Genomic DNA, 24,908 nt, shown 5'->3' on the forward strand with positions numbered 1-24,908 from the left:
GTGTGCCACCTGACAGGTGTCCCTTCACGGGGCTAGTTGCCAGCAGCTCTCTTGGTGTCCCTGGTCTGGCAGGTGCGCCCTTTGCTGTATCTCTGACAGGTACTGTGCAGAGTGATGCCTGTGTTCTTCCAGGTGTGGCGTGCCGAGGCAGGTGTGCGTTCTTGGGCTGTAGGTCCTGGCAGGTGTATTTATATACTTGAGGTCATGCTGGCCAGGGGCGTGGCCTCGGGCCTCCAGGATTGGCTGGCCTCCCGTCCTCTTCCTGGCAGGCTGGGTGGCAGAGGGCCGGGACTCAGAGGTAAGGGGTCAGAGTCTGGGGTGGGGCTGGAGGATCAGTGCAGGCCTCCATGGCCTGGGCGGAGACTAGGGGGGTTGGATGCCTGGGTAAACTTCCCCAAGGCCCCTGGGACACTGTAGCAGCCCTTCCGGAATGAACAGCTCAGCTCAGAGCTGCTCTTCAGGGCCCTGATAGCTCCTGTGCGTCTGGGTGGGTCCCCCCATTCACCGGCTCAGCCCAGCCCAGCCCTTCACACCCTGTGCTCTCACTGCCGTCCTGCCCCCCCACTTGCCACCTCATGTATACGAACAGCCTGCTCACATGCGTGTGTCCATGTGCCACCTAATGTCACACGCACACCACCTCCAAACTTGTGATTCTGCTGCCCAGCCCCCAGCCCCTGCAGCCTTTGGGGGAACTCCCCATGTCCATGATGTCCCCCATGCCTCCAGGCCTGAGGTCATGGCAGGCTGTCCCCCACTCTCTGGCCCTGCACACCTCAGTGCACATACGAGCTGGGCTCAGGGCAGTGGGCCCCCCACTGCTTAGATGGGACCCCCATCACGAGCCTATGGGGAAGGGTGCTGACCGTGGTGAGGCTGGGAGTGGGGTCCACTCTGGGGACAACGGCCTTACACACGTAGGCTGGTCTCAGGCTGCACCCACCCACGAGCAGCTGCCCACTGACCAGCTCAGCTTGCAGAGGCTGCCTGGTGCCAGCAGCACTAGAAGCACTGACAGCCACAGAGGTCAGAGATCAGAGGTCAGCACAAGGAAGATCCTACCACAGTATTAGGAGATGGGTGCGTGGGCATGGGCCCCCAGGATGAGCGGGCCACAGGGAGATGGGATAGGTGGGTGGCCCACTCATGGAAGCTTAGATGTCGGGGGGACGTAGGAGGGGGTGGGGCAGTGCCTACAGGAGAAGGGGAGACCTGGGCTCAGGAAGGGGTTAGGGCACCCGTGTGTCCCATGACGGAGAAGAGTCCCCGTGAGAGTCCTGATGAGGAGGTGGGGCCTAGAGAAGAGGGTGGAAGCCCAGGGAGGCCAGGGGGTCTTTGAGGGGATGGTGGGAATTCAAACAGAGGGTGGGGATTGAGCGTAGGGAGCCTGTGTGAGGGCCTGGCCCAGCCTGTACATTATGGGGCTCTGGTTCCCATGGGGATTGTGATTTGGGGATCACATGCTTCCTCTAGGAAGTGTCCTCTTGGTTCCTCTGCTCTGAGAACACCCTCCTGAGGGCTCCTAGGAATATCCCAGCTCTGAGGTCACTTGAGCTCCACAGGGGACAGTCAGTGCCTAGAGGCAAAGGGACAGGAAGACCTGAGGAATGTGCCATCTGGGGCGTGACCAGGCCTCACTACACAGGAGGCGGGGCTGGACCCTGGGTCTAAGACCTGGCCAGCCCACCGGTCCCCAAACACCTGCTTGCTGAACAGCCGCCAAGTACCTGTGAGTGGGTGGGTGAGCTGCACGTGTCTTCATGTGCCTGGTGGGCGTGTGTGTACCAACACATGCAACTGGCTGACTGTGACAGCACGCATGTCCCCTGAGTGTGAGGGAGCCTGGGACTCACTGGGCTGGGGAGAGGACAAGGTCCTCAACGACATCCCCATCCAGTTGTGGCTCTTAGATGTGGGGGCCCTGAGCCCTCGAGAGGCCTGGAGTCCTGGGCTGACATACGTCACCCTCAGCCAGGTGGGGGGGAGAGGAATGCGCCCCACCCTGGCCATGGTATCCCCACCCTCAGGACAGGGGCAGCACTGGCTTCAACTCCCTGAGCTCTGCCGGGCACACAGAAAGGCCAGTGCGGGGAGAGGCCCTGCAGGGCTCACATGGGACCTGGGGTCTGAGGGCCGAGCCTGGGCTGTGTATTCGGGTCCCCTGGGTGCTGGGCTCTGGCCGAGCCGCTCTGCTGGCACGTCAGGTGTACGCAGCCATCCTGTCCCCCTGCCCTGCAGTGAGGGCCAGGTCCCCAGAGGTTGGCCTGGCCACCCCTCCCCATCTCGCTGTGGCTACTTCTGGGGACCTGTGCCTCACATCACCTCCTCAAGCCCTGCTCAGTCCTGCTCTATGCACCCACCTCTAACGCCACTGCCACCATATGGCCTTCCTCTTGCTGACCTCTGACCTCTGATCTCTGCTGGTTCTTGGAGCTTCTAGTGCTAAGCGGATGAATGAATGAATGCGCTGCAGCTGTGCCCCCAGGGCTGTGCCCACTGCCCATCCTCCTGGGATGTGGTAGGGGATGCAGCTCCCTAAACGACCCCATGGTTGTTGACGTGGTGGGGGGTCAGGAGGGTACAGGCGCCCCACCTGCCTGCTTGGGCCTGAGTGATGACACTACAAATCGGCCTCATTCTGGCCTCTGCTGTGAGGTCCTGGAGTCTAGGTAAGGGCTGGGGAAGGGACTCGGGGTAGAGAGAAGCTGGGGAGGGGCTGTGCAGGCCCCCACTGCAGACGCCCTGCCCCGCCAGCTGCCCCCACCCACCTGCTTTCTGGCCTGGATGCCCATCAGGAGTGGGGCTGGTGAGCCCGCGATCCCACCCCCACTGTGGGGACCCTGGGGCAGCGGGGGGCCAGCGTGGCTGGAGGCCAAGGGGCCAGGCCACATAGGCCTCAAAGGTCAGGAGGAAGGCATCACGAGTGGGGAACGCAGCCTGGGGTGAAGGGTCCTTGCTGCTGTGGGGGGCGGGCAGAACCTGAAGGGTGGCCTGGGGGAGGGGCTTGGAGCTGGCCAAAATGACCCTGGGTTTCAGGGTGGGAGGAGGCTCCCAGGTGGGGACGAGCTGGGGAAATGTCCCCCATCTGTTCCTGGCCTGGGCCTGCAGGGCCCGACTTGCTGTCCTGGTTGAACATGGCCATTTCCTGTTTTGTCCCCAAATTAGAAGCCTGGGCTGGGTGCCAACATGGAGCAGAGGACGCAAGCCTCCTCCCTCCTCTGCCTCCCCGTCCTCAGGGACCCACGGGACTGGAAGGCTCCCCTGACTTCGGGGGCCATGCACACTGGCTGTGGGGTGTCCTCTCCTTTACCTGTGGTCCCTGAAGCCACTAGGGACCCTGACCCTGGTCTCCCCACCTGTGTCTGGGTCCCCTTCTCATGCAAAGATGACCGAGGAGAGAGCAGCAGTGCTCACAGGGGCACAACCGAGACCCCCAGGCTGAAGTGGCAAAGTCCAGCCGAGGCCGTCTGTCGGGGGCAGGGCCCTGGAGCTACTGCCAACACCCCTGCCTTCCCATCTTGGTCAGAACTCTTACCGGGGCCCCCACCTTGCGCTGACCACCAGGAGGTCACTGAGTGTCTGGCCAGGCACTCCTCCCTGGCCGCAGACATCTGCTCGGGGGCAGGTGGACCTGGGGTCAGCCTCCCTCCCTGCCGTGCCGGGCCCTAGGGAGGCTGTTGGCTATGGAGGCAGGCGATTCCCAGAGTGGCTGTGTCCACAGTAGAGCACAAAGCCTCGGAGCCCTCTGGTGGCCCCGTGTGCAGACACAGCTCTTCACCCACCCTGGTCTGGTGGGGGCCCAGGCCTAGGACAGAGAAGATGCTCCCACAGGTGCGCTGACAGCTGTAAACCTCAGAGTGGGCCTTCCCAGGGACAAGCGAGCAGGTGTCTAGAGACACGCCATCAAGGTGACAACGGTCAAATGGCCAAGAATGGGAGAGGCTCCCTGCTGTCCCTGGGTGGGGCCGTCCTACCACATCTCGGGCCTGGCCGGCTCTGGCCTGGACGTCCCAGTAGGAAGCCCTGGACCCTCCTTGGTCATCCCACCATCAGTCAGCAAATGTCCCCATGCTCACCAGCCCCTCCAAAAAGCCGTCTGCCCTCGGGCTGGGGAAGGACCTGCCTCCCTGAGGTGACTCTAGCGGGCACTGCCCAACTTCCTCCTGGGGACTGAGCTGGGTCCCATGGCAGCCATCCTTACTCCTGGGTGTCCTGTCTGTGCAGGGGAGCCTGTGGTGACCAGTGATCTCCATGTTCCCCACTAGGCTTGGTCGTTTTACAGAGAAGCCCCCTTAAGAAACACCCACACTTTTTCCCATCTCAGATCCTGACAGGGCTGGGGGCCACTGGGTTACCCTTGCATGAGGCAGCTTGGGGCAAGCCCCGTCTCCCAGGAATAACGTCCTGAAGGGTAGGGGCTCTGTGCGGGAACCAGCATGGCTTTTGAGTGGGGGATCCTAGTCCGTGCTCAGGCTCCCCACTGCTCTACTCCCCGTCCTCCTGTCCCCAGCGTGAGGCAGCACCCTCACTTGGGAACAGATAAACTTGGAGAGGTGAAGATGGGAAGAGAAAGCCCTGAATAGTTTATTTCACACTGATTTCAAGCCGGCTCTCTGGTCTCAGCTGCTGGCCGGGGGACACTGGTTCAGGTCTCGAGGAACGAGGTTGAATCTGTCAACTGTCAGCGCCTGAGATGGGCATCACCATGCAGGATGGCACAGGAAGCTGACCACAGGCCCTGCCTCGGGCTCCTGGACTGAAGGAGAAAATGTGGATGATGGCCGAGGGTGTGGGAAGGAAGCCAGCGCTGAGCCCAGGGCACAGGAGGTGGCTTTGCATGCTCCTTCCTCCGCAGGGACCTGGCAGACCTCCGCAGCTCAGGCAGGACCAGACAATCCAGGCAGCCATCATAGGTGAACATGACCCTGGTGGACACACCATGGGGCCAGCCTTGACCTCCGGCAGCCGTGGGCCACTGTCCATCCCTGGGGCCCATGCGTGGGGAGCAGACGAGGACAGCGGTGGCTCTTAGACTTTTGTACAAAATGCATTTCCACTAAACACAGACAGAAGTCAGTAGGAAACCAGCCCCTGGGAACAAGTGGTCATGGCTTGGGGGTCATGGCCACAGCAAGACAGCCCTGCAGGCGCCTCAGCCTCGGGGGCCAGTGCCCAGGCCGTCTCCCACCCCGTCCGGATACCAGCTGGGACACCCAAAGGCCTCACTCCTCTTAGAGGGGGTCGGGGGCTGTCTGGCCCAGGGCACTGCAGGCAGTTGGCCGCTGGGAGCTCACTGTCCCTCCAGGGGGCCCAGACCCTCACAGCCTCGCCCCGGCTGACTTGGGGGCACCTGCTCCTGGTCAGCAGCTATTGGCGGGAGGGAAGCACCTCCTGGCATCTGTAGCTGGGAGACGAGAGCTGAGCTGGGCGAGTGCAGGCCTGTCCGAGGTCTTGCTGGGCAACGTGCCCTCTGCGTGCCGGGCTCCCTCCCTGGCGGTGTGCGCAGTGTGGGGCCTTCGGGTCAGACATTGCTGACCCGGGCCTCCACCGAGGAGACAGCTGTGGGGCCCGTGTCCCTGTCTGAGGGCCTCTCACGCCTGACGTAGCGTGGCTTCCGCACTGAAATGGATCAGAGACAGGTGGGTCGGAGCAGGCCTGAGATGGCAGGGCTGACCTCCCAGAGCTCTGGGCAGCAGGCTGTGGAGCCGCCAGCCAGGGGGAGACCCTGCTGAGCTCCCACCGCCGGTGAGCAAGTGGCTGCTGATAAATGCGCATGGACCCCTGTGCCCCAAGCGCCTGGACAGGGCCTGGCACGCCCAGAACACAGAGCCACAGGTCACGGGATGCACTGTAGGGCTGAATGTGAACCCCAAAACGTGTGCCCACACCCTAAGCCCTGGAACTGCACATGTGACCTCACTTGGGAAGAGGGTCTTTGCAGATGTGATTAAGGATCTCGAGACGGAGTCCTCCTGGATTATCTGGGGGCTCTAAGTCCAGTGACCAGTGTCCTCATAAGAGGGAGGCAGAGGGACAGATGCAGACACAGGGGAGAAGCCACGTGAAGAGGGGGCAGAGGTGGGAGGGACGCGGCCACCAGCCCAGGGACGCCTCGAGCCCCCAGGGTGAGATAAGCAGGAAGGACCCTCCCCCAGAGCCTCTGGAGGGGGCGCCCCCGCCCCAGCTCCGTCTCTGACCCCCTCCTGAGCTGTGAGCATGCATTTCTGCTGTTCCAGGCCCCCCAGTCTGGGGCATTTGCTTGGTGGCCCTAGAGGACGCATGCAGGGAACTTAAGTGCAAGATGTCGCAGACAGGCTGCTTCAGACCCAGTTGACCAAGTAACTTCTGGTCCCCAAGAGACCTGGCCTCCCCTGTCCCCACGCCAGACCTCCCTGTAGGGTGGCAAGGAGACGGACTGGGGAGAGCCCAGTGAAAGCTCTGAGGCCTGCAGCTGTGTGACCTCTCTGCTCACAGTGTCACTGTGCCCACACCACCTGGAACCATCTGAGGCAGGGCACACCTGACCTGGCAAAACTAAAGGAGGGGCCGCAGGAGTTCCCTGTTCCCAGGTGACCTGCTCCCTAAGCCGGCGCCAGGGGTGACCCCAGGCCCTGGGCCGGGAATTCTCCTCCTCTTCTGACAGACTCAGCGTCTCAGAAACAAAGGGAGAAGGCCTGAAAGCCGTGGCTGATTAAGGGGAACGTGGCCGGCATCCTGAGCAGCCAGGGGTGGGGAACTGGGGCCAGATGCCACCAAGCCCCCCGCCAGCCCTGCAGCAGCCCCTGGAGGGCAGCTGATCCCACAGACAAGTCTGACATTCGAAATTCTCGCTGAGACAAGCTCCCCTCCGGGCAAGGAATAGTGAGAGCAGACGTACCTGAGGACGGTGGTGGGGGAATCATGGCGGCCTTGAAAAAGGGAGAAGGCACAGTGAGACCTGCGAGGGCCCCAGCACAGAGGCACAGACACGGGCACAGACATGAGGACACCAGCCAGCCCAGGTTACTTACGGCTTCACCAGGCTGCAGGGCCGGGGCTGTGGGGAAGAGCGCAGGGATCACGTACAGGCCACGCAGCTGCCTCAGCCTGGGGGTCCCTCAGCCCAGAGTGGGGTCTGCGGGGCCTGCAGAGGTTCTTCCCAGGCCCCAGGCCCAGCTTCACCCAGCAGTGCCCTCAGTGTGGACGTCGGCCTGGCCACTTTTCCCAGCTGCACTACCTCCCACCCCGAGCAGAGCAGACATGGCAGTCCCGACTGCATTTCTCTCGGCCCCAGTGCTGCATGAACCAACTGCTATCTCCCAGGTTCCCAGGAGCCTCAAGGAGACCATCCTCCTTCACTGGGGACGTGTGGCCATGCCCCTGCTGCCCTGGCCTGTCCCTGGGCCTTGGCTACCTAGGCTGACCAAGCCCAGCTCTGCAGACACTGAGTGGGCCCCATACCACACATACACCAGGATCCCATGCCCACCACTGCACAGCTGACCCCGAAGGCCCTGTCCGGACTGGCAGCACGGGGCCAGCCGCCACTCAAGACCAGGGGGCTACAGCAGCCCCCCTGAGGCGCCCAGCGCTGGCTGAGGGTGGCGGGCAGGGCTCTGGCTAACCGCCCCCGGCACTGTCCACTGAGGAGTCATATTCATTGGCTGGACCACCTGCCTGGCACACCTGAAGGGCACAGCAGATGTGGCCATCTCTTCAGGAGGAAGGCAGGGCCGGCGTCCTGGCCCAGTGTAAGCTGCGGTGGCGTGCAGCCCACTGTCCTTGCACCAGCCTGGCCATTCCCAATCCCACCTGGGCAGGGAGAGGACATGGCTGGAGGGGGAGCTGTGGGCCAGTGGCCCTGAGAGTTGCCCCTATCGGCGACCCCGCCGTGATGGCCCAGGGTGTGGAGTCACAGCAGCACCGTTTGCACTGAGACCCCATGGGACCATTCCTGGGAAGTGACTGCCACTCTTTTGCTCAGACGCAAGAACCGTGTGACAACCCAGTCCCCTTTGCTGTGTTCTCCAGGAGGCTTCGCGCTAGACACCCTGCCTCTCGGGCCCAGCACAACCCCATGGCAGTGTCCCAGGCAGCACGAGGAGGTACCTTTGTTTGTTCCATAGCAGAGCTGGGGCAGTTTGCTGGCACGCTTGAGGTAGAAGAACATGGCCACAGCGAGGATGAGGCCCGAACTGATGAGGAACGTCCCCAGGAAGAGGGCAGCTGCCACTCCAGGGCCCCCTGCAAGCAAGGGCAGCTCTGTGTCTGGGCGTGGGGGCTTTGGAGGCCCGTCCCCGAGCACAGCTGGGTCCCCACAGGCCCAGCCACGCAGGGTGGGCGGTGTGGCCTGGGGACGTTACTGCACCTCTCCAGGCCTCAGGCGTCTCAGGGAGGTGGGACGCAGAGCGGGTCAAGGACTCCAGCCCGAGACGCCAACCCGCAGCCCCAGCGTCCCTGTGTCCCCAGCGTCCCTGTGTCCCCAGCGTCCCTGTGTCCCCAGCGTCCCCACTTCCTCAACACTCAGCCCAGATGGGGTCCCGGGCACTGCATGCAGGGCTTTCCCATCCCTTTGCCTCTCGGGAGCTCGTCTGCTGTCACCCAGAGGGGCCTTCCCAGTGCATGGCACCCAGCCACCTTTACGGGGTCAGGATAGGGTTGTGGGCAGGGCTCTGGACACACAGAGGGACCCATCATCTGTGGGGTGGCGACTTTCTGACCGAGACACAGGCATGAGGCTAAGAGAAGGGGAGAACTCCAGCCGAGGCGTGTTGTGCCCCCAATGTGCCGTGATGAAAACGACTCAGCAGTCAGGCAGCCAGACTCTTGGGCCTTCCTCCTGGGCCAGCCCTGCTGCCAGAAGCAGCCTGGTCAGAGGGCAGGGCTGTCTGAGCCGACCCCACCCCGACCCCTGCTCCCCTGGCCTCCGCCACCCTGTCAGCACGGTGCCATTTGCCTCAGGTCCTGAGACTCCTGGAAAACCTGAGCCCTTGGTCCAGGTCCAACACGTCCTCTGATGGAGGACCAGTGTCTGGAGGGACACAACCTCCATCACAACCCAGTTGTCTCAGAAGAGGGCAGGTCCCACTCCGACTGCAGTGGCCCCCGCAGCCTGGGCACCATACCCCAGGTAGGATGGGACGCCCGGCAGACAGGAGGAGGCTGGGGACGGAGTACCCAGGCAGTGGGACCTGAGTCTGCCCCTGGGGACCAGGGGGCGTGGTGGCCCTTCTGTCTGGCGTGCAGCGTTTACAGTCTCCTCTAAGCCCTATATCCTAGGAGAGCCCCTGGGGACAGGGCAGGGGGTCCTCAGGGTGTCCTCTGAACTCTGCAAAACCACACATTCTGAGTGGACCGAGGGGTTTGGGGGCTAGGAGGGAGGCAAAGGGTGTGGCGAGTGGCTGTAAGGGCCGCCACTAACGAGACCCGTTATGAGGCATGTGGGAGGCCACGGCAAAGGCCTCCCGCCCATGCCAGCTGAGCCCAGCCCTAGGGCTGCCGGACCCTCCACTGGCCCTGCTCTGTGCCCAGGGCTCACGGCTGGGGTGGAATGTACTTGACCATGGACATGGCCTTGCTCTGGTCTGTTGAGCTAGACTTACCGAAGTTTGGCCGCCCAGGCATCCCTGTGCTCCTGTTCACGGGGAGCTGTGCGCCCCAGCCAGTGACTGTGGGAGCAGAGCTGTCCATCAGTGCTGCGGGCTCCGGGAGCAGCCCAGAGCACAGGAAGGTCTGTACCCAGGGAGCCAGAGGCACAGCCCCAAGGGGAGTCACAGGCCAGAACCCAGAACGGGGGTGACCATGGAGGTGGAGTGACTGTCACCCCATAGCTGTCCTGAACGGACAAGACTCGGGGACACAAGGGTCCTGGGGGGGGCACCCGATGCTCTGGGGACAAGAAAGATGACCCCCACCTGCTCCTGCAGAACTCGGAGATGTGGCCGCTCGGTGAGGAGCAGGCCCGGTGGGGTGAGGGGGTGACGACAGATGACTTTTGCACTCGGAGCTGCTGTGGGTCCCGTTCCTGCATCGCACACAGCTGACGCTCCCGTCCTCATTCCAGCGCCTATAGCAGCCTGTGTAGAAGTGGCAGCGAGAGGCTCACCAAGCAGCTCAGAGCAAACCCACACCAGCCCGCTGCCTTCTGGAAGCCAGTTCCTCTTCTCAGGTGGGGAGCATCTTTGGGGGGGTTGTGGGGGAGGCGCTGGTGTCCGCCCAGGGTCAGCTCCGGGAGGCCTAGGACCGGGCCTGGCGCCAACACAGCCACCCTCCCGAGAGGCACCCAGGTGGTGCTGCGTGTGCTAGACGAGCAGGAACCGCGGCCACACAGGTTTGAGAGGCTTTTCGGAGTCCAAGTTGAGATTCCCATGTAAAGCTCCAACCAGACTGAAAGGAGCCTTGCAGTCATTCCTGGTCTTGCTGCTCTTCCGTAAATCACGGAGGGAGGCTGCACTTGTTTCTAAAGCATGTCAGTCTCGCTAGGCTTACCTTTGTAGAGGGGAGACTGCAGAGGAAACTTAGGCTTCAGGAGAACTTACAACTCAGTCCTGCCTGTGGACGGCGTGGCGTTGAATGCTTCTAGCCCACCCCAACCTAGGACTACGACATCAAGCTCACGGTCCCAACTTCCTCCCACCCTCTGACCTGGAACCATCGAGAACTAAAACCACCCCCAGCCCTGCAAACTAAGGCTGGATGACTGGACATGAACTTCTGAGAAATCATCTTGACCGGTCATGCAGGGAAAAGCTTTGTGCCTGCTGCCATGCAAGCCACTCAAGAAGTTAACGAGAACCCCTAGTGCCGTCAGCAGAGACAGTCAAGCTGCAGACCAGGAAATGCGTCCCAAATTGCCACTGCTGTCCTCACTCCAGCCAAAGGTGCTTTCAGCCCAACATCCAGAAATGTTCTTAGCTGACTGCTCTCCACGCTCACAAACCGGGTTTATATTTGCTTGAACCGTGAACTTTGTTTTTCTTTTGTTTCTACAGAAATACCTCCCCTCTGACTACAGACGCCGCCGTCCGCTGGGACTGACAGGCGGGCTCTGTGCCCGTGGGACAGAGCAGTCAGGCCGGGCCCTTTCCACTTGTTCCACTACAGCCTCCAACTTGGCTTTTAACATGTGAGACTCTCCGAAGATAAGTTTCTAATGGGGGACTGAAAGGGACCAGAACACGTCGACCCCAAATCTGCCTATTTGACAGAAAGGTGGTTTTCACTAAAGACACTTGAAAGCACAGCAGGTCCAGGAAGGGTGTTCTGACCTCTCCATTTCTTCCTGAAAAGCAGGAGACAAAACCCCGCAGGGAAGATGCGCCCTGTCCCAGGAGGACAGGGACAGTCACATGGCCAAGGACGGAAGTGAGGCGAGGACACTGTGCATAGACCGTGTCAAAACCGCTGTGGCACCCTCAGCCTCCAGGTCAGGAGCGGGGACGGGGAAGTCTTGTTTCCCTCTAAGGCTGTGTCAGGGCACCCGCACACAGCTGTGGGCTTCTCCCGCTCACTCGCTCAAGTCTTTCGTCAGCCCAGTTCTCAGGTCCAGTGGGGGCTTCCTAGGGCGGACAGCTAACGTCGTACCCCCCACTGCTCAGAGCCACAATCTCCTCTCCGGGTCCTGCCCCACCACCCAGAAAGGGGCAGCCAGGCCGGGAGGAGGCTCGGGTGGGCTGCCTCTGCTCGCTCCTCTAGTCGCCCTCCAGGGTCCTTCCTGTGAGGTCACCATGGACGTGAGGAGCTCGAGAGGATGGCCTAGGTTCACTCACGCTGAAGTGCTTACCTGGGCCACACAGGCTTGTGCCTGGGCAGGTGGTGTTGACATCTACCATGTCCACACAGCACTCGGACTGCTGGCCCTAGAGAGGAGACGGCGGTCAGTTTCCAGACCCCACCGCCAGGTGGTTGGTGCAGGATGGACAGACCAGGCCGAGGGTGGGTCCGCAGAGGAGGCACCTTGAGAGCTTGTCCCAATGCCCAGAGTTCTGGCCTCTTCTAGAGTCGGTGTTGGGTGACTATCCCCTGCTTACTGGGATTGAGAGGACTCAAGGCCCCACAGCATGGGTGCTCCCTGGGACAGAACGTGGTGTCCCCGACGAGCTTTGATGACTGAATAAACAACCATATTCCCCAGCACCTGGACTCCCAAAGGAGAGGAAGGAGAAACCCTCGGGGACCCGTTGGGGGCAGCCTGGTAGGGCAGGAAGTAGTCCTGGGACCCGTGCCCGTCTGCGGGTGCTCTGTGGTTTACGTGGTCATCTCCTCCACTGCCTGCCTGGCTGACCACTCACGGCTCGCCTGGAGGTGGTGGGGCTGCGGCCTTTTCTCCACGTGGGTACAGCCACTTGCCTCGTGGGCCACAGGCGGGCTAGGGTGGGGCATTTCAATCTATGAAATTGTCGCCATGTGCCAGATGGTAGCTTTGAAAATTAAAAATCAAAGCTTCTAAGCCCCACTGCAGTGCCTTCATGGCAACGGGAAGCACACTTTTCTCGACCTTGATAAAATGTGAAGATAAGCCCAGGCCCCATGGCCTCCCTGGTGAGGGCCAGGCGGCTGGCTCAGGCGTGTCTGCCCTATGCTCCGCTAGCACAGACCAGCCACTCCAGGATGCTCTCTGTGCTTCCTCCACACCCTTCCCTTAGGGCTGTGCAGCCCAGTCCCCACAGAGGAAGTGCCTGGCCCGGGGCAGCGTCTCAGGGGACAAGCAGCAGTGGAGGCACCGAGTGCTAGCATTCACGGGGCTGGACAGCTGAGGGGGATTCCCAGGGGATCTCAGCGCCATGTGTTTTGTCACGGCTGAGCTTCTGTTTCTCGTGAGGGGAACACAGGGAACTGCGAGGGGCACCTACGGGGTGAGTGAGGAATGGCGGGAGCATCCACACAACCACGGAGGGGCCGAGGGCCAGCTCATCGTTGAGGCCAAGCCATCCTTGCCCTCCAAACCCTGGCAGAGGCAGAGAGGTGGGAAGGCCCCACCCAGCTTGGACGATGTGAGGGCAGGACCAGGGCTCCTCCAGAAAGCACAGCACAGCCCATCCATGTCACCGGCTTGGGAGAGCCAGGACACCCAGCCGCAGGCCTGTGGGGACCCTGCCCGATGCCGCTGCTCGCCTGCAGTGCGCGGTCTCCGCCCGCGCCAGCAGCTGGGCAGGCAGCTCCAGGCTCTGGTCAGTTCCACTGGGTCAGTTCTGTAGAGGCCCTATTTCAGCTATACAACAGGTCCAGTTTGGCAAAGATAGAAAGAAGGTTCTAGCAGGCAGAACAGAGCAGGAGCCAGTGGTGGGGCCTCGACTTTGCTGCCCTCCGAGAGGCACAGGCCCCTCTGACACTGACTGTGGGCTGGGTCAGCGTCTCTGGGGCCTGGCAGGGTGACCTCTGAAGGTGGAGGGTGAGACCCCCTGAGTGAAGGCCCCGCCTCTGTGCGGGGCTGGAACAAGGGCTCAGACTTTACTTCCAGGCACCCACGCCGATCGTTCGACAGGGCACCTACCGCAGTTTCTGAGGATTTGCCGGCAACTTCTGCCAGGAGGCCGGCCAGGAGGACGGCTCGCTGGAGCGTCATGTTCCGGAGCGCAGGGTCTGCAACAGAGAGGGACACTGGGGCCACGGGCATGCCTCGCCGGCCCCGCCCCGCCTCCAGCCCCGCCTCCAGGGCCCTGCCCCGCCCAGGCGCGGAGCCCTTACCTGGCCCTCCAGGACACAAGCTGCAGACATCCAGCTCTTCACCGCCCAGCGATCGGTGGCCAGGAGTCTCACGGCCCGAGTCCCACCGGTCCGAGGCCTGCAAACCAAGGTCCCGGATGAGGCCCGCTGCTGGTCACTGCGCAGCCAAACCAGGCGAGGGCCTCGGCCTGTGATGCTCTGGGTCCCACCGGACTTCCCATAAGGAGCCCCCACAGCAGGGGACCGGACGGCCGTCTGGGCCATCTGGATCTGGGCTCCAGCCGGACTCAGTCCTTCCTCCAACAGCTTCAGCCACGCGCCGCTTCCTGGAGAAAGGACCGAACATGGGTCTGGACGAGCCGTTCCTACACGTGAGTTCGACGGGCTTGGCCGCCTGTCACCTCATTCTGTCCTAGTATAATAAAACCCTAACTCGCATCTCGGACACCTTTACCCCGAGACGGACTTGTCAGGCGGCGAGGGTGCCTCTGGGGCGGACACAGGCCAGGCAGGGTTTCTGCTGCTCACCCCACTTGCGTCCCAAAAGAGTGCATGAAAGACATGCATTTGGGGCGATCAAAGTCAGTATGTAAACCTGTGACACAGGGTCATTCATGGCAGAGCAGAAAAACTTCTGAGGAGACGCCGAGAGGAACGCAAACAGGCAACAGTGCCAGACTGGGGGACGTTCCCAGCACCAAAACACGCGACTGCGGGCGCTCCTGTGCCGGAGCCGTCACAGCCAGAGGGACACGCACAGACCCGCACAGCCCCCAAGTAAATCGTTAGGCACGGTTTCAACGAATTTCTGTTAACTTGCGAGGGGTAACCATAGTTACAAACTGTCCCAAACACAGCTACGTATTTTGACATATAACAGTCACCTTCAAAAGATCTTTTACTTGACAAAAACAGCTTCAGGGTCGAGGCCACACAAGGGTTTTAGGCCACACAAAGGGGCGGTCCTTCACCCCTGGTCTTAGCTGGGGGTGAGGGACCGCCTTTCCAAAGGCCAGCGACCAAGAGTTCCCTCCTGGAGGGGCCTGGGGAAGAAGAGCACCACGGCCCAGCCAACCTCCTCCAGCAGGGGGACGGTGGAGGCCGGTGACACTCCTGAGCCAGTGACATCGTGACCAGAGTTAGGGGTCTGTCCTATAATCCGCTTTGCGCTAGGCTCGGTTCAGAGCAGATGAGAGGAGACGGCCAGCCCTGTTAGGCGCCTCCTCCCAGCCTAATTCATGCCATCCCATTAAAAACGCATGCCTTTCCCAGAAGCACCACCTCCTTTCTATGATGTGAAGTTCCTTTAGATAGAGAGCAGCTATCAATGTCATATCACTGACGCCTTGCCTACAGGACGTGACCAAATGCCTCCTTCGCTTCTGGGCCACTTAACTTTTGCTCAGCAAGACCGCCTTCCACTGCCTCACGGAAAAGTCCAGAAGTCACAGATGCTTCTGCTCACTGTCTGGTAAGAGGCACCCCAGGGTCACACTAAGTCACCAAACACCATTTCAATTCAGGAATCAAAGTCCAAGGTTCTGATCTACTTTTATCTGCTGTTGATCAGCTTCAGGGAGGTGTAATTTACAGTGAACTGCACCGGTTCAAAGCACACAACCTCGGGAGATTGGAGCCTCTCCCGCCGTTCCATACCTCTCGCACCGCCTCCACACTGCCGGTACCCTGCAGAAGATGCCTGAGCCCCTGCAGCCCCTCTCTCTGCCCCTGGCCAGGGCGTCACGGGGCTGACCCACAGCTGCAGGAACTTGCGTTTTCTAGAGTTCCGTCAGCGGGACAGCGCGTGCACACTGCCTCCACTCCTTCCTCCTGCACTGCTGTTCCTAGACTCCTCAGCAGCTCGTTCCGCTTTATGGACCAACGGGATTCCATAGTGAGGACAAGCGACGTCCCCTTTACCCATGCACCTGCTGACGGGCAGCTGGGCTGCTTCCAGGTTTTGGTGACTGACTGAGCTGCTCTGGACATTCTCCTCCACGTCTTTGTATGGACACGTGTTTTCATTTCTCCTGGTCAATATGTAGGCTGGAATGACCAGGTCAAGGTAAGTACAAGATCTGACAATTAAGTTTGCCAACTTTTTGCAATGATGTTGCTAAACTTTTTTTTATCAGAGGGATTGTTCATTATGAATTTGTAGCAACGGCACAGTTAACCAAATTTACTATTTGGAAGTGCTGAAAAGGCTGCATGAAAAAGTTAGACAAAAATGACCTGAACTTTTCACCAGCAATTCATTATTCTTGCATCACGACAATGCACCAGCTCACATGGCACTGTCTGTGAGAGAGTTTTTAGCCAGTAAACAAATAACTGTATTGGAACACCCTCCCTACTCACCTGATCTGGCCCCCAATGACTTGTTTCTTTACCTGAAGATAAAGGAAATATTGAAGGGAAGATATTTTGATGACAGTCAGGACATCAAGGGTAATACGATGACAGCTCTGATGGCCATTCCAGAACAAGAGTTCCCAAATTGCTTTGAAGGGTGGACTAGGCACTACCGTCGGTGCAGAGCTTCCCAAGGGGAGTCCTTGGAAGGTGACCGTAGTGATATTCAGCAATGAGGTATGAAGCACTTTTTCTAGGATGAGTTCGCGAACTTAACTGTCTGACCTCATAAGTACACATTTAACCTTGTAAGAACCTGCTGGTCTGTTTGTCACCATGCCCACACTGTGCGTGTCCCCACCAGCAGTGTGTGAAGGGTCGTTTGTGTCACATGCATGCGTATCAGTGGGTGTGCAGTGGCCCCCTCCTTGTGTAAACTTGCATTTCCCTCTTAACTGCTGATGACCAAAATCTCGTGTTCACTGGTCATTTCTGCGTCTTCTTACATACTCTTGGGAGGGGTCTGTGTCCATTTTGTTTAACTCGGTTGTTGTCCTTCTGTGGTTGAACCCCCTATACATTCTTTGTTAGATGTGTGTATTGCAAGGATTTTCTCCCACTCTGTGCTTGCCTTTTCATTTTCTTATGGGCATCTTTAGAAGAGCAGATGCTCTCATTATGATAAAATGGAACACATCCAGTTTTTTCTTTTATGGTTCTTACTTTTTGTGTCCTAAGAAAGCAGGGCTTATACTACCTGAGTTCAAACTTTCTAGAAAGCTTCAGTAATCGAGACACTGTGGTAGTGATGAAGGATGGACATCAAGATGAATGAAGCAGAACAGAAACTCCAGAAACAGACCCACACATGTGTACTCACCTGATTTTCAATAAAGATGTCAAGATAATTCAACGTGAAAAGGAAAGCCTTTTTTAACAACTCAAGATGTAAAAGCCAAAACCATAAAACTTCTAGAAGCAAACACAGGAAACCGTTATGACCCTGCAGACAACGCAGAGCTTTCTTAGGACAAAAAAAGCAAGAGCCATAGAATTACAAATGGGTGCATTCCAATCGAGGGGCTTAGTCCATTAACATTTAACGTAATTATCACTATGGTTAGACTTAGGTCTACCGTTTTTTTATTTTCTACTTGTCCCTCTGAGCAGGAAGTAAGCGAGTTCCCATCCACACCTCACCCTCACACAAGCAGAGCCTGCCCCACAACCAACATCCTGCCCCAGAATGGCACGACTGTTACAATCTGTTACAATCGATAACCCCACACGGACACATCACTGTCACCTTCGGTGCATATTTACATCAGGGTCACTCGATGTTACACATTCCATGGGCTTTGGCAAATGTGTAATGACACTATGGTTGGGCTCAGGGCTACCCCACTTTATTGTTTTTTTTTCTGCTTGTTCCTCTGGGGTTTTGTTTCTCTGTTCTCTCTTTCCCGCCTTCTTTTATTTTGAGTATTTTTAAAGTTCCCTTTCAACTTATCTCTTGGTCCATCAGTTACAACCCTGAGTGTAACTATATAGCTGCTCCACGCACACCTTCCATCTTAAAACGAAAAAGAAGAGCAAATTAAAGCCAAATTAGGAAGATGAGAGAAAATAGTACAAATAAGAGGGGAAATGAATGAAGTAGAAAATAGACAAAAGTTAAGGAAAATAAGCAAAGTCAAAAGTTGGATCTTTGAAAAGATAACTAAAACTGATAAACATCTAGCAAGAATAATTAATTAACAAGTCAACACAAATGATCTATATCAGAAATGAAAGAGGAGAAGTCACCATAGATCCTACAAATATGGCGGGATGATTGGTCAATATAATAAACAACTTCATGCCAATAAATGCAACAATGTAGATGAGATGGCCAAGTTTATTTAAAGATACAAATTATCAAAAGTGATACACGGTGAAGCAGAAAATGTGAATAGCCTCATATCCATTAAAGAAATTGAATTCATAATTTTAAAACTCCCCACAAAGAAAACAACGAAACCAGACGGCTTCCCTGGTGAAGTCTATCAAATGTTTCAGGAAGAAGGAATACCCAAATTCCACAAAGTCTGTAAGAAAACAAGAGGACAGGATATGTCCCAGCTCATCAATAAGACCAAGAAAACCCCAACAGAAACCCAGACAAGGACATTACGAGGGAAAATACAGACTAAGATCCCTCACAAACACAGGCCCGAAAGTCTTCACAAAATCTTCGTGAACGACACACAGTAAATAGAAAAAGGTGATAGGGCATGACCAAATGAGCTTCTTCAGGAACATGAGATTGGCTTAACATATGAAAAGCAGCCACTGTAATCCACTATTTTAACAGTTGAAAGGAGAAGAAAAAAAATCATATGACTAATTCAGTGGATGCAAAACAAGCATTTGACAAAATGTCAGGTCCATTCATGATAAAAACTCTCAGCAAACTAAAAATAGAAGAAACACCCTCAACTTGATAAAAGACATCTATAAAAAAACCGACAGCTAACATCATGTTCCAACAGTGAAATGCTGACTGTTTCTCCCTAAAGATGGAAAGTCAAGGACATCCACTCTTGTCACTGCTGTTCAACACTGTAGGTTCTAGCCAGTGTGGCAAGGACAGAAAACAAAATAAAAGCCACAAAGATTAGAAAGGAAGAAGTGAAACTGTCTCTGTGGAGGTGGCATGATTGTTTACAGGAGAAATCCCAAGAAATCTACAAAAGACCCCTACTATCATTTATAAGTGAATTTAGCAATGTTCCAAGAATATAAAGTCAATATACAAAATCAATTGTTATTTCTATATACTAGCAACAAATAATTGGAAAAGGAAACTTAAATAAATATTTACAATGGATTCAAAAACATAATTTGTTTGTGGGGATCAATTTCATAAAAAATGTGTAAGACCTGTACACTGAAAACTATAAAACACAGATAAGAGAAATTCAAGGTCTCAATAATGGAAAGACTATGGCATATGGTATAACATACGTATGTATATACAATCATTTTATATATATATATATATATATATATATATATATATATATATATATATATACACACACATATATATAATGGTAGATCCATTAATCCGTGTCCATTGGATTAGAGGGCTCAATTTTATTAAGATTCTTCTCAAAATGATCTAATATTTACTACAATCCCAATCAAAATTATAGTGGGCATATTTTTGAAGAATCAACAGGCTGATTCTAAAATTTATATGAAAATGCAAAGAACCCAGAATAGACAAAGCAATTTTTAAAAGAGGAACAAAGATGGAAGACAGACTACTTTGCCTGAAGACTTATTACAAAGTCACGAGACTGTGTGTACCGGTGAACGACAGATAGATCAATGTAAGAAAATGGAGAATCCAAAAATAAACCCTCACTAAGACAGATTTTGACAACACACCAAAGCAATTCAATGGGAAAAAAGTTTTTTCAATAAACGGTGCTGGGACAACTGGTTACTCATATGGAACAAAAGCGGAACTTAGATACACGGCATCTGAAACATCAATTACAGAAGGATCACGGGGCTAAGTGGAAAACTGACTCTCCAAGCTTCTGGGAGAAAAACACAGAGGAGTGTCTTCGTGACTTTCGGTTATGGAAAGCCTTTTAGGGAGGACACAGAAAGCATGACCCCCCCCAAAGAAAACAATTAATAAATTGAACTTCATCAATATTAAAAACCTCTGCTCATGAATATACCGTTAAGGGTGGACACAAGGCTCTATGCGCTTGTCGAAACCCACAGAACTATGTATCACAGACAATAAACTTCCATGTACGAAAAACACATCAGCAGCAACCAGAATGTCAGGGATCTCAGGATGGAATGCAACTGACCACGGAATCTAACCGTGTCACAGACGTGTGACATCAACACACTGAAGGGCATGGGGAAAAGGAGCAGGCCGCAGAAATGGTGTCTGGACTAGACCCGGGAAGACTGGAGACACAAGTAAGTCCGTAAACTGTGCTCCGGTTGGTAAATCGGCTTCTCGTAGGGTTGGATATGGGTGAAAGGCCCTGAAACTGCTTTGCATCTGCACTGGGATGGGACCAGTAAGAAAAGGGTGGCAGGTGCTGGGAGCCAGGTTCCCATGGGGGTGGGAAGGTTACAGACTCACAGCTGAAAACATACACATGTCCCCTTGCTGTCCGCTGAGAGGACTACTGCAGTGGCACGGCAGTTCACTCCTGGGTGTCTGCTCAAGAGAAAGGCAAACATGTCACAGACGACGTGTACAAGAATGTGCATGACGAGCCAAACTCAAGGAACCCACCTACGTGCCAACAGAGGACACAGTACAGGTGGCACCTCCCCAGGAGCAGTGGTGACACAGCAAGACGGAGGAGCCTCAGCAACCAAAGCTGGACGTGAACGGCCGGCACGCTTCAGCTCCATTAAAACAAGGTCTGGCAGAAAACAGAGCGCTTGCTCCTGGGGGCCGGGTCTGCAAAGGCTTCTGGGGTTTCCATCAGCCCGGCAGCCATGACAAATCAGAGGAATGGCCACAGACTAGACATGAGGGAGGGGTGGGAGGTCCACGATGGGCAATGTGGTGTCCGTGCGTGTAATGGCCCCATTCCCACGTGTGCTCGCAGGGACTTTCCCTGGTGCATGCGACAGGAAGAGGGGAGATCTTTCCCTCTTTGTATTAAGTAAGGCACTGACCCCATCATGGGGACCCACCCTCATGTCACCCTAAGCACCTCCCAAAGGCCTCACCTCCCACTTACCCTGGGGGGGCAGGGCTTCATCCTATGGACTGGGGGTGCACAAAACTTCAGCCCACACCACAAGGGGACCTTCAGGGGTGACAGAAATGTGTTCTGATAGGTGTGCAGGTTACACAGCTGGATGCATTTGTCAAGTCGTCAAATGGGACCTCTGCAGTTCACTGTAGCTCAATTATACCTCAAAACTAACTGAATAAATGCAACTCAGTTTCTATTTTGAAATGCTAAATTACTGGGTAAAAAACTTCTACAAAGTAATGAGAAATTCGGTGAGAATTACATTGTACTGTATATGTTCTTCCACGCCTCTTCTTTTTCCTTAGAATTGGTTTCAATGAGGATGTGATGTATCAGCTCACTGTGACGCTGCACAAGTCACACACACAGATTACTGCGTGGGATTGTTTCTGGTGGGGCAGCAGGGTGCTGGCAGGACAGCCAGGTAAACAGGCTCTCCAGGAAGCCTTGCCTGGTGACCCCAGGGGGAGGTGGACCACACCACACAAATGCTCAGGCCACTGGAGAGGGGTGGAGGGGGGCGGTGGTCCATCAGCGTCTGTGTTTCAGGTGGGCTGATCTGTTTCTCCCACTGAGCACAACACAGGAGAGCCGGCTGGATCCCCACCCATCAATGTAGGTGCTGCTGGTTACCGGGTAAGAAAAGGGAGCGGGTGTGCAAAGCGGTTCTCAGGAAAACATAAAAATTGCTTCTCAATCTAAAAACCCCATCTCGTGCAGTGAGAAAGTAAATGCTGCAGTCGATCTGATCAGGGGTAACGGAAACGGCCCAGTCTGGCGCCTACTGCTAAGGTCGTGTGTGCTGGGGTCCCCGTGCAGGGGCACCACTCATAGGCATCCTTTCCTTTGGGGTGCAGAACTCCCACCCAAGCTGTGCTGTGGGGACTAGAGGTCCTTCTTCAGACGAATCACAGCTTACCTTGGAGGACAAGGGTGATGTAAGGAGGGGCTGGGAGAGGCCTTGGGGTCCTCGGGATGCTGCTGTGGGCCAGCCCGCTCGGGTGGTCACACACCAAGACACCCATTTGCTCTCTGCTCTGCTTGGAGTACCTGGGGGGTGTGCATGTGCCAGGAAGAGAAGCTTTCGGGGTAATCCCGATTTTACTTCCTTCTATGAGCTTCTAAACACAATGCGGCTATTAACATCCTGGCTGAACTCAGCCCTCCAAGGAGCGGCTCTGGGCAGGGGAGCGGGAGCGGGAACAACCCGGCTGCGCCATTAAACTTCCGCGGCCCCGCCTCCCCGGGCCGCCCCGGGGAAAACCACCGGGAGGACAAAGAGCCGGTCTGCCTCCTCCGTCTACTGTCGTAACACTAAGAACGCAACACAAAAACGGGGCAAAGTTTGACATCTTCGAATTTAATAAGACAGGCGCTTAAGAATTCAGTTACAAAACAGTTTTTTTCCTAAACCACCTGCTCTCGAAGCACACACTAGAAACATCAAACTGTTACGGTGACAACACAATTGTTCTGGTGAAAACCTACATTACGACTAAACCTTGACTATTTCGTGGCGACAAACGGACTAAGATAAACCTGGAAGCCTCAAGGAAAACAGCTCGTCAGGTCCCGGACAGTCCAGCGCGGCCCCACCTCGCCCCGTGCGACGCTCGGGTGGGTGTCGGCACCCACCTTCCGGAGGCCAGGGAGTGTGTGTCCTTCTAGGGCTTCGGGACTCGCGGAGGGGGTCCTAGGTCCAGTTACAGGGGGTCCCTTCGCTCACAACGCCCGGGGAGGATCGGTGGCCCCGGGGGGGCCCGGGTCCCCGCGGACCTTTGTCTACACTCCGCGCACCGCCCCCGCCGCAGCGGCCGAGACTGCCCCGCCCGGGTGTCCGCGCCCCCAGGGCCGCCCCGGCCCCCGCCCCCGGTCCGCCACACGGCCCCGCCACACGCCCCAGCCCCTCACTCACCCCCGCGCCCTTCGGGTTCCTCTTTCGTACCCCCCGCCCTCCAGGCGGTCTCGCCGCGCCCTCTGGGACTTGTAGTCTCTCCGCTGCCGCAGCTCGGGTGCCAGGGCGCGCGCCTCCCAGCTCCAAACTACACCTCCCGGCGGTCCCCGCGAAAGCCCACTCTCGCCAGTGGGTTCCGGCCCAGTGTTCTCGCGAGGTCATGGGAGGCACGCGCGGAGCGACCTGGGAAGTGAGGTCTAGGGCGCCTCAGTCCTGTTGGGGAAGGACGGACTACACTCCCCAGGATTCGTCGCGCGGGCCGTCGCGGCGTTGCTAGGAGACCGGACAGCGCGGTGTGGGCCAGCAGGCTAGGCTCCGGAAGACAGTGTTTCGGGCGGCGCGGCATCCGCCGGGTGCTGGGAGGGGTGTCTGCGCTCCGCCCCCGCTCTTCGCACGGAGTTCCAACGTTCCAACCGAGGGGAAGCCCGGGTCACTGGGGTTCGGCCCACCTCCCTTAGCGGAAGCTGTCGCGAAATGAAGACAGCAGGTGTGCCCGTTGTCTGTTGGTTTTCGGCGGCGATGGAAAGTCCCGGTTTGCGGCCGAGGCCATTCCGGACGCTAGCTGCCTCTGGTTTCACTAGAGAAAGTGAGAACAGGTGTGACTTGCTTTACACGGGCACCAGTCATGTGACAGGAGCATCGGGCGAGGACGCCATTGTGTGATTCGATTGGCGGACTGACCCATTTCAAAGCAGGAAGCCCTCTGTGAAGTTAAACTACGTTTCCTAATTATGCCTTCTCCAAAATCTCGGGTTTTCAGACTCGCGGCAGCTGGCCCTCTCGATGCGAGGCTGGCACTTGGTCCCAGTAGAGGGCTGGGCCGGAATATTGGCTTACTCGCAGGAATTCCTGGTGCGAAGCCTTAGGAAGGAGTCTTTGTTCTTGGGCTACCTTGCAGCCCAGCTCTGCCACTTTTGAGACCTAGGCAGCTTTTACATGTGATGTGGAGTCCTTGTGGGGTCGGGATTAGATAGGATATACCAGCACCTGGCCCACACGACCGTTTCAAACCCCCCTTGGGCCTGGGGAAGGGGTGTGCCAGGGAGCTTCTGTGAGAAAAGAGAGTGAGACTGACCACTGCCCTTTTTGTGTCCAGCATGGTCCTGCCTTCCCTGATGGTAGGGTTGGACCCACAGAGCTCAGCAGGCAGGAAAGGACACTGACAGGGGCTGCTCTCTGTGCCATTGGGCGGGAGCTAGTTTCCTTCAAGGGCCACTACTTTGAGAGCAGTGTCTGGGCCAGTGAGTCTGAACAGAGATATGTGACCTTGGCCTGGACCAGGAAGGGCACCCACAGCCATGCACAGGGCTCCTGCACTTCCGTGTGACTGAGTAAATGGGAGACACACAGGTGTGACCTCAGCTCCTCTCAGCTGGTGAAGCAGGTTGGACTGGTTCCTCTCCCCAGTGAAGCTCCACCCCATGGACTCAGGGATAGGCAGGGGGCTGGGAGTGCTGCCCACAGGCAGCCCCAAAGACCGTGGGGTCTGTGGCAGGACTGTCTGGCATCCTGGGCCGGCTTTGTCCCAACAGAATGACACCGAGGCGGGGAATTTACACATATGTGGGCCAGGCTCTGCCTCTGAGCCACCCTAGACAAACACAGCTCTGTGAGTGCCCGCGGGTGCTCACTCACCACTTCCCCATGAATGGAATCGGTGTGTGCCAGTAAAAGGATGCGTACCGTGTCCGTGTCCCCGGGGTTGTCTGGGTGAGAGTTGGGTGCGGGCTGGGGCTAGGAGCTGCAGGTGTGCTGGGCCGTGGGTGCTACAGGACCGCTGGTACCCACCCACGCCCAGCCCCCGGGCTCCCTGTCTCTGCCTTTTTCCCACTGGCCACCCTGAGTCCTGGGAATTCTCTTCCCCTTTCGGATGCTGTCTCAGGAAACCTGCCCCAAGTTTCAATGTCCAGAATTTTCAACGGAAATAGAGCACCAGTCTTGTGGCATGAGGCTGTTCTCTCAGCAAGAGTATTAGGGACAGAGGGACAGTCGTGCTGTGTCTCTTCCGGACAGCGTTTGCCGAGCTCCTATAATTGGAAGCAGGAGGGTGGACCCTGGATACCCTGGTCACTGGCAGGAGTTGTTGTCTCCAGGTCAGGCCTCGGAATGACCTCACGTTCCCACCCATGCAGAGGAGGTCACTGATGAGAGCAGGCTTTCAGAAT

At 56.9% G+C, this 24,908-nt stretch overlaps 1 protein-coding gene across 1 annotated transcript; it reads right to left on the reverse strand.

Annotated features, from left to right (window-relative positions):
- Positions 1–5,484: 5,484 nt before the first annotated feature.
- Positions 5,485–23,333, reverse strand: C9H1orf159 (chromosome 9 C1orf159 homolog). Its single transcript, XM_033114570.1, is given in 11 exon segments — positions 5,485–5,619; positions 6,878–6,908; positions 7,011–7,036; positions 8,089–8,223; positions 9,582–9,666; positions 9,668–9,858; positions 9,861–10,055; positions 11,762–11,837; positions 13,472–13,560; positions 13,666–13,762; positions 22,705–23,333. Coding segments are annotated over 11 exon segments (1,224 nt in total). The 5' UTR covers positions 22,906–23,333; the 3' UTR covers positions 5,485–5,521.
- Between the last annotated feature and the right edge of the window lie 1,575 nt (positions 23,334–24,908).

The sequence above is a fragment of the Rhinolophus ferrumequinum genome, chromosome 9 (assembly GCF_004115265.2).
Source record: "Rhinolophus ferrumequinum isolate MPI-CBG mRhiFer1 chromosome 9, mRhiFer1_v1.p, whole genome shotgun sequence".
Classification (NCBI taxonomy): Eukaryota; Metazoa; Chordata; class Mammalia; order Chiroptera; family Rhinolophidae; genus Rhinolophus; species Rhinolophus ferrumequinum.